Consider the following 9,272-nt stretch of genomic DNA (forward strand, 5'->3'; position numbering starts at 1 on the left):
CACTGCTGTGCAACAGGAATAACATGTTGGCATCTTATTCTGTAAACCGGATGTTCGTCTGAGGAAACTGGATGTTGACTTACGTTAATATATCCGCTAACTTTCTTAGGTCATCCTTGAGGCTCATACGTGACGTCATTCGTTGAGATCCTAAAGCTGCGTTCACACCAAACGTGACGCGAACGCACCTTGAGAACGTTCCTCAGACCGACATCTTCCACAACACTAACCTGCAGTTTGTCTCCACTTCTCTGTAGCATCTGTTAGCTTGTCTTGCTTTAGTTTATCTCTACTTCTCCCACACGCTGCATCAACGTAGTCTGAAGACTTCCTCCACCGCTGCCAGTGAGCAACGCACCTTCAAAATAAAAAAATGCATTAACGCGCTATAAAATAATTGTTGGCGTTAATTAATGAATGCGTTAACGCGATAATAACGCGTTAATTTGCCCAGCACTAAATATAATATATAATATAATATTCAGTCTTCTTCACTTCAGTCTTTTAGCCACAAACCAACAGTGATGTCACTCAGGTCAGGTGACCTCTCAGCCAATCACAGTGGAGGTTAAACTCCCTCAGAGTTCTCCTGAATCCTGGTCCTCTAAAAACCAGCAGTCTTCCTTCAAATGAATCCTGTCCCAAATATTATCATTAATATGTTCAATCAAACTCCTGATACATTTCTGTGGTAGAGCAGATGATGGGGATCAGCAGATGATGGGGATCAGCAGATGATGGGGATCAGCAGATGATGGGGATCAGCAGATGATGGGGATCAGCAGATGATCGGGATCAGCAGATGATGGGGAATTAATGCGAGGGTATTAATAAGATGTTGGAGGGTTCTGTCTCCTTATTGTGAATGTCCTCCTGTTTTTTAGGAGCTGAGAGGAGCTCTGAGTCAAAGCTTTCCACCTGACTCTGGAGAAACCTTCACACATTTAGCTGTAATTAAGTCCTCTTTTCTCTCAGACATCATACGGCTGCTCCTCCTCTTCCTCCTCCTTCTCCTCTTCCTCCACCTCCTCCTCCTTCCTGGTGAAAGCAGAAGACAGCTCCTGCAGAAGTAGCTCCTGTGATGGAGTACAGACTCCCTGAAACTGCTCCTTCCTCCTCCTCCTCCTCCTCCTCCTAGCTGCAGGCTGCTGGGAGGCATTCAGGTCTGCTCCTCCTCCTCCATCTCCTCCATCTCCTCCACCTCCTTCATCTCCTCCTCCTCCATCTCTTCCACCTCCTCCATCTCCTCCTCCACCTCCGCTCAGCTCCAGAGTTTCCTCGGCGGTCCGAGCTGGGTGGTGGATGACCACCTGGTCCGAGTGTCCGGTTTCCAAAGGAACCGGTCTGAGAGGCAGGCGGTCCAGGACCTCCTGGGTCTCGGCGGCGCTGCTGGACAGGAAGCTGGTCTCCAGAGACTTGAGGACCTGAAGACCAAAGTCTCCGACCTCCTCGTAGAGCGGCTCGGGGAGATCAGGAGACTCGGAGCGCTCCTCCTCCAACGAGTCCTGCTGCACCTTCATGGGCTGGAGGTCAACACAGATATCAGTGTATATGTATATAGATCAATATATATACATTATATATGTTGATCTATATATATACAGTATATATAGATATCTATATACGATATATAAATCATATATACTGTATATATATATGATCAATAAGGCATCAAGTCATTCACCTCCACAAGAAAGTACTCACAAAGTACAAAATATAAGTACAAATACTCACAAAGTACAAAATAAAGTATCAAATACTAAGAAAGTACAAAATAAAGTATCAAATACTCACAAAGTACAAAATAAAGTATCAAATACTCACAAAGTACATGGAGAGAGTCCTTCTGTCGTGTAACTTTCTCTGCAGAGAAAAATATATAAAATGAATTATTGAAGAAAATAATCTTTTCATTTTGCTTCAAACAGATAAAAAGTTACTTTCTGTAAAAAAGTATTTTAATACTTAAAAGAACAACTTTAGATTTATTCATCATCAAGATGAAAAACACAAACATTGAAAACTAATTCAGTCAGAAACAGGAAGAATAAATGAGTAGAAACTATCTACCTGCTCTGTTTATAACAACTTTATGAACGATTAAAGTTATTACTACCTGCTCTGTTTATAACAAGTTAATGAACGATTAAAGTTATTACTACCTGCTCTGTTTATAACAAGTTAATGAACGATTAAAGTTATTACTACCTGCTCTGTTTATAACAACATAATGAACGATTAAAGTTATTACTACCTGCTCTGTTTATAACAACTTAATGAACGATTAAAGTTATTACTACCTGCTCTGTTTATAACAACTTAATGAATGATTAAAGCTTGTTTCCTGACCAGCGTCTGATTGGCCGACAGCATGCTGCTGTTGCTCTCATCTCCTCTGATCGGGACGAGCGGCATCGTGCCAAACTTCTGCTTGGAGATGTCTGAGGACGAATGACGCCTCAGGACCGGAGGACCCGGGTCCTCGTTCTGGAAAGCAAGATCAAACAGAGACTCGATGAGACCTTTAGATTAGGGACCGCTTCAGTCCTCTAGAAGACAGACTGATCTCAGGTCTGATGCTGGATCAGAAAGATTAGATTTAATCTGACCTGAGATATAAACCTGATCCTGGATCAGCAGGTTTAGGGTTAATCTGACCTGAGCCTTGAGGAAGCTGGTGATCCAGTCCCACAGTTCGGCCTCACAGCTGCAGCTCAGAAACCTGAGAGACAGAAACGTTATTGATCTCAGGATATGATCCATAAATGAAACTATAAAGGGGATACATTTCCTGTCATGTGATCGATGATACAGCTGTGACATCACAGGGTTAATCAATAATACAGCTGTGACATCACAGGGTTAATCAATGATACTTACAGCTGGTGTTTATGTGACATCACTGTGAATCCCCACCTGCAGATAATAGAAAAGAATAGAATAGCCTGTCCTCATTCATTAAGAAACACGTGTTGTCTGATCAATGTGAACTCTACACACACACACACACACACTGAAAAACAACAATGTTCTAACATTTTAAAATGACAAAGTCACCTTAATAATAAAACGTCAGACTCTGAGTGTCTCTCATTGTCTCTCATTGTCTCTGAGTGTCTCTTATTGTCTCCGAGTGTCTCTTATTGTCTCTCATTGTCTCTCATTGTCTCTGAGTGCCTCTCATTGTCTCTGAGTGTCTCTGAGTGCCTCGCATTGTCTCTGAGTGTCCTCACATTACCTGGTCGGAGCCTTTAGTTTCCTGCGGATGCCAATGTAGATCTTCATGGACTTCAGAGACCACTCCTTCTCTGGTTTGATGCTCTGAACAAGGACACAGACCAGTGAGGGGACGGGGATATGGAGTGTCTACTGGTGGACACAGAGAGACATGTCTCTCAGAGCGTTACCTTCTTGTCCTTGAGCAGCAGCAGCTTGTGGTTTATGATCTGGAACGTCCTCTCCTGGAACTTGTTGCCCTGAAGGAGCTTTGGAGGTTCTTCACGACACCTCAGGAGACCGATCTTCATGATCTCACTCTTATAGGCTGTACACAAAGACGGGGACAGACAGGGAGACAGAGAGAGACAGATGTGATTGATTCAGTCTCACACCTGACAGATTAGAACTTTGTAGCCTGAAGTTAATAATTATTGATGGATGATATTCATCATATATTCCACTTTCAGCTCTGTGTAACTATACTACACACCATACTACACATTATACTACACATTATACTACACACCATTTCTACACACTATGCGTGTGTGTGTAGTATGGTGTGTTGTATAGAGTGTAGTATAGTGTATAGTGTGTAGTATAATGTGTAGTATAGTGTGTAGTATGGTGTGTTGTGTGTCGTATAGTGTGTAGTGTGTGCGACGTACAGGTGAGGATAGTGAGTCCGTCCCCTTTAGGAACTCGCTTCACCACCAGGTAGGCGGAGCTCGGGTCGGCCATCTTGCACCACTGCAGAGCCTGTTCCAGGACTCTCTCTTTGGGGTGTAACGGATGCTCTGACACAACAACAACAACATCATCATCATCATCATCATCATCAACATCAACATCATCATCACCAACAACAACATCATCATCACCATCATCATCATCAACATCATCATCACCAACAACAACAACATCATCATCACCATCATCATCACCATCAACAACAACAACATCATCATCATCAACATCATCATCACCATCAACAACAACATCATCATCATCAACATCATCATCACCATCAACAACAACATCATCATCATCAACATCATCATCACCATCAACAACAACAACAACAACATCATCATCATCACCATCATCACCATCAACATCATCATCACCATCATCACCATCAACATCATCATCATCATCATCAACAACATCATCATCACCTGTCAGGTAGAATGTCCCAGGCTCCCTGAACTCACCTGCAGGAGTCTAAACTACCTCAGTGGTGAGAAATCAGTGGTGATAAGGTGAAATATAAACAAAGTGCAGATAAAGGATTTGTCTCCAGAGGACTTTAAAGAGGAAAGTAAAGTAAAGCTTCCTCTCTCTCTCCTTTCTCCAGTGAACTATAACAGGAAACACCTGTTCAGGTAAACAGGCTGAGCTGAACCAGATCACACAGAGACAGACCCGACCTGCTAAGAGGACATGACGAGACAAACCGCTTTGTCCCCCATTGAGCTGCTTACGCAATCAACAACCCTCAAAACAAAGTAACCAGTGACAAATGATTTGTGGATTAGAAGGGAAACATGAGAGAATCTGTCGCACTCTAAGATGAACTAAAGAGTGACGGTATAAAGGAGTTGATTAGTGAAAGACGCTTTGAGACGCCTTCAGACACGTCGACTGGTCCGGGCCACCTCTCTGAACCACTAATGTGGCTTCATAGTGAACCCCTCAGGTGTGTCAGAAAAACAGACAGGTGTACAGATGTCTTGCTGTCTTACCCAGCTGTCCGTCCTCAATGGCCTCAAATGTCATCCAGACATCTTTGTCTCCGGCCGGGACGTTCCTCATGAACAGAACCTGATTGGTCAGCTCCTCAGCACACATGGTGGGAGACACCTGCAGGTCACATTAATCAGCCAACACCTCCTGCTGTACCATGTTATTAATAATGAGTTAATAATCAATATTCACACTTACTTTGAGAGTGATGCAGCAGTCTGGTATCTTCAACTCCAGATAGACCTCAATGATCAGATCACCAGCCTGAGACAGCTGCACACAGAGACCTCATCAGAGCTCACTTACTCATCAGCTTAATGACTACTTATTATCAAACTATTAATATCTATAACTTGTGATGAACATATTACTAACATATCTTTAACTTATTGTCAACTTATTACTAACTTATCACTAACTTATCACTAACTTATTATCAATTTATTACTAACTTATTATCAACTTATCACTAAATTATTATCAATTTATTACTAACTTATTATCAACTTATCACTAAATTATTATCAATTGATAACTAACTATTCGTCAACGTATTTTCAACTTATCGCTAACTTATTACTAGCTTAGTAGTGATTTATTATCAACTTATTACTACTCTTTCTTACAAACTGAATACAAATCATTAATATAGATGTATTACATTTAATACACGTTAATTACTGATATTTTCTGACCAGAATCGATCAAAGCTATTAACTGAAAGCAGTCCGTCCACAGAAACTGGGGATCAATATTTTATTTGATGCCTTAAAATAAATGATCTATTATTTATAGTGCTGGGCAAGTTAACACGTTATCGCGTTAACGCATTCATTAATTGACGCCGACAATTATTTTATAGCGCGTTAACGCATTTTTTTATTTTGAAAGTCCGTGGAGGAAGTCTTCAGCAGACTATGTTGATGCAGCGTGTGGGAGTACACGGAATACACGGCGTTACAACGTGCACCAGCTGTTGCTCTGCCTGGAGACTACTGGACATCGCTGCGGTAAAGTCAGCAGACACTCTTAGTGCACCTACATGTATATGCTGAAATTCACGGTAAACGCATCAAACGGCACAGATCGGGAGCGAGCGAAGGAGAAAGTTAGCGGAAAGATTACCGTGAGACAACATCCGGTTTCTTCAGACGAACATCCGGTTTTCAGAATAAGATGCCAACAATGTATGAATTATATTCACATTAAGTATAAAACATGCTGCATCTCGTGACTTAAAGGGAAAATATACATATGATATAAGAATGATATAATATAAGAAATATGATCACTACTGTGTAAAGGGAATACTGCTGTTAAAAAGCACCTGATGTGTTTAAAGTGTTTGTAAATCAAATGTTATTGCACTTTTGTTCATATAGCAGTACTTTTAAAATAAAAGTGTGCAATACACTACTTTTGAATTCATTATTGAACTTTGTCATAACAATGAGATTAATCGTGATTAATCGCAAAAAATCCATGCGATTAATCGCGATTAAATATTTTAATCGTTGACCAGCACTAATTATTTAGTGATGTTTTTATTATTGACTATGTGTAGTTGTTAATATTGACACCATGACTGCAGTGAAGTACCTGAGTGTCCTTCCAGGTGGTGATGAGGCTGATCTCAAGCTCGATCTGAGTCTGATGCTCCTCATCGATCTGAAACAGGACCAGAGGTTCACTGGGTTTCTTCAGTTTCTACGTCATAAAGAGGACTCAGAGTTGTAGTGGACTCAGAGCTGTAGTGGACTCAGAGCTGTAGTGGACTCAGTGTTGTAGTGGACTCAGTGTTGTAGTGGACTCATAGCTGTAGTGGACTCATAGCTATATTGGACTCAGAGTTGTAGTGGACTCAGAGTTGTAGTGGACTCATAGCTATAGTGGACTCAGTGGCGTAGTGGACTCAGTGTTGTAGCGGACTCAGAGTTGAAGTGGCAAAAACCTCAGTGTGTTTTGTGCAGCGAGGTTCTGGCACAAGAAATGAAGCCGTTAAAACTGAAGCGGCATTTGGAAACAAAACACCTTCTCTCAAAGATAAACCTGTTGAGTACTTTCAAAGACGACTTCAAGATCTGAGGACATCACACAAGTGTCTCACTTACCTGCAGCCATGGACATGGACATGTTGGATCAATCTGCAGCGGATAAACTGAAAACTATACCTCTGTCAAATGACACTATAAGTAGACGAACTGAAGACATGTCGGATGACATCAAACAACAGACACAGCTCGAATTTAGGCAAGTGGTCATTTTGCATTACAAATGGACGAATCTACAGACATCACAAACAAAGCAGTTTTACTCGTTTACGTGAAACATGTGTGGGACGGGGACAGACAGGAACAATGTCTCTGCACAAGAGAGCTCCCCTATACTACGACTGCAGGGGACATCTTCAGCTCAGGTTCAAACTGTACCATCTTTACATTAAAGATATTTGAGAAGTTGAAAATGTTCCTCGATTTGGGTCGCGGCTTGTCATTAAGGGGTGATGGTGGGTCCCGCAGCCAGACCAGTTGAGAACCACTGACCTAGAGTTGTAGTAGTGCACTCAGAGCTGTAGCAGACTCAAAGCTGTAGCGGACTCAGAGTTGTAGCGGACTCAGAGTTGTAGCGGACTCAGAGTGGACTCAGAGTTGTAGTGGACTCAGAGCTGTAGTGGACTCAGAGCTGTAGTCGACTCAGTTGTACTCACATCAAAGACGCACAGGTAGTTGTCGATCAGATCCTCTACGATCTTCACCTCGTGCGCTCCTTTCCCGTCGGTCTGGAACAGACTGGGAGCGAACAGCAGTGACAGGTTCTTGGTGCACATCTGGTTCAGATCGGCACACTTCTGGACTCTGGCGGAGGAAGCAGACCCAGTTATTTAATGAGGAGACCTGCTGGTTCTAGAGCTGCAGGTGTGTGGGTGTGAGCTCACCTGTACAGGTGACTGATGAGAGCAGCCAGCGTGGTCCTGTTGACTCGAGGAAGACTCCGGATGATCTCTTTGTAGCAGTCCAACCTCTGAGACTTCTGAGGGATCTCTGAGGACGGAACCAGGACCGACTTTAAACCTGAGGTCTAAAAACCTCTGATGTCTCTTTGTAAACCTGAGTTTCTGTGTGGTTTAATGTACGATACAGCTCATACTGTTTATATTTACTCAAGAACTAGACGTCAGTACAACTTTGGCATACTAGTACTTTCTACTTTCACTCCACTGCATCTCACAAACGTACTGCTTTTTACTGCATTTGACATTCAAAGTTACTTTGTACCTATAAATCCTATGATATGAAGCAGTACTACACTACTAATATACTCAGTAGTACACACAGCATCTAAAACTGGCTTCACATTTACAAACTTTGTTAGTGATAAAACAGAATTAAATAATAATCTGTAATAATATAAGACCTTTAAAGGAGCCATTGTGCACTTTTACTATTGATACTTTAAGCATATTTTGCTGATAATACAACGTTTTTAATTAAATCGATCTTAAATAAAAAAAGAATAATTATTTTACTATGATTATTAAACAATGAGGAGGTGAAGAAGACCTTGAGAAACTTTAAAGGAGCCCCCTTACAGTAAACCTCTGGAGAACACCTGAAACCTTCTGGTCCCGTAGTGAGTCCCTCAGACTGAACCCTGGTCTAAAGTAAAGTGGACTCACTGGCGGCCCCCTGCCACAGCGGGTGGAGGTCGGCCATGAAGATGGGGTTGTCGACCTCCCTGAAGAACCTCTTCAGGACGTCCGTCACGTCCTCGATGAAGTGGTCTCCGATCCGCAGTTTGACGTTTCGGGCGTCTTTACGGAACTCTTCCATCAGGAGTTTGATTCTGGACATGGCCCCGTTCTTCCTGTAGATCCCCTCGTGGCCCAGACCTGCGGAGCATGATCAGACCATCACTAAAACCCGAACCTGCACCAGATCCAGGACTCCACCAGGAGTCACATCATTTTAAATACAGTGGGTTTCTTTCACGTTTCTATAATAAATTCAGTGTTTCTGAGCAGACAGAGAGAAAGACCGACGCTACTTCCTGTATGAACTTCACAATTAATGCTTTTGGATGTGAAGACCTTTACTGTGAAACCAGAAGTACTTTTGGACCGGCCAGAAAAGATCTGGACCTGATAGTCAAGAAGTTTAGAGTTACAGCCTCATTCGAATGGATTGGTCCAATGGTATTGATATTTACAGGAGCTCAACTTGAAGAAGGAGAGCTCAGGTGATCAGCCTCAGAGCTTCATATTAAAGATATCTATCCTCAGAGCGTCATAATAAAGATATCTATCCTCA

At 42.2% G+C, this 9,272-nt stretch overlaps 1 protein-coding gene across 1 annotated transcript in view; it reads right to left on the reverse strand.

Moving 5' to 3' along the window:
* Positions 1–409: 409 nt before the first annotated feature.
* The window catches only part of arap3 (ArfGAP with RhoGAP domain, ankyrin repeat and PH domain 3), a 25,555-nt gene continuing 16,692 nt past the window's right edge, over positions 410–9,272 (reverse strand). Inside the window, exons 23-36 of the mRNA XM_031878513.1 lie at positions 8,642–8,854; positions 7,901–8,006; positions 7,673–7,820; positions 6,565–6,633; positions 5,164–5,238; positions 4,965–5,082; positions 3,888–4,016; positions 3,408–3,544; positions 3,239–3,321; positions 2,881–2,916; positions 2,659–2,722; positions 2,350–2,487; positions 1,825–1,863; positions 410–1,523 (exon numbers count right to left, since the gene is read on the reverse strand). Coding sequence (XP_031734373.1) covers positions 972–1,523; positions 1,825–1,863; positions 2,350–2,487; positions 2,659–2,722; positions 2,881–2,916; positions 3,239–3,321; positions 3,408–3,544; positions 3,888–4,016; positions 4,965–5,082; positions 5,164–5,238; positions 6,565–6,633; positions 7,673–7,820; positions 7,901–8,006; positions 8,642–8,854 — 1,907 coding nt within the window. The 3' untranslated portion in view covers positions 410–971. The remainder of the gene's footprint in view (positions 1,524–1,824; positions 1,864–2,349; positions 2,488–2,658; positions 2,723–2,880; positions 2,917–3,238; positions 3,322–3,407; positions 3,545–3,887; positions 4,017–4,964; positions 5,083–5,163; positions 5,239–6,564; positions 6,634–7,672; positions 7,821–7,900; positions 8,007–8,641; positions 8,855–9,272) is intronic.

The sequence above is a fragment of the Anarrhichthys ocellatus genome, unplaced genomic scaffold, assembly GCF_004355925.1.
Source record: "Anarrhichthys ocellatus isolate YVR2014 unplaced genomic scaffold, GSC_Weel_1.0 scaffold184, whole genome shotgun sequence".
Lineage (NCBI taxonomy): Eukaryota > Metazoa > Chordata > Actinopteri > Perciformes > Anarhichadidae > Anarrhichthys > Anarrhichthys ocellatus.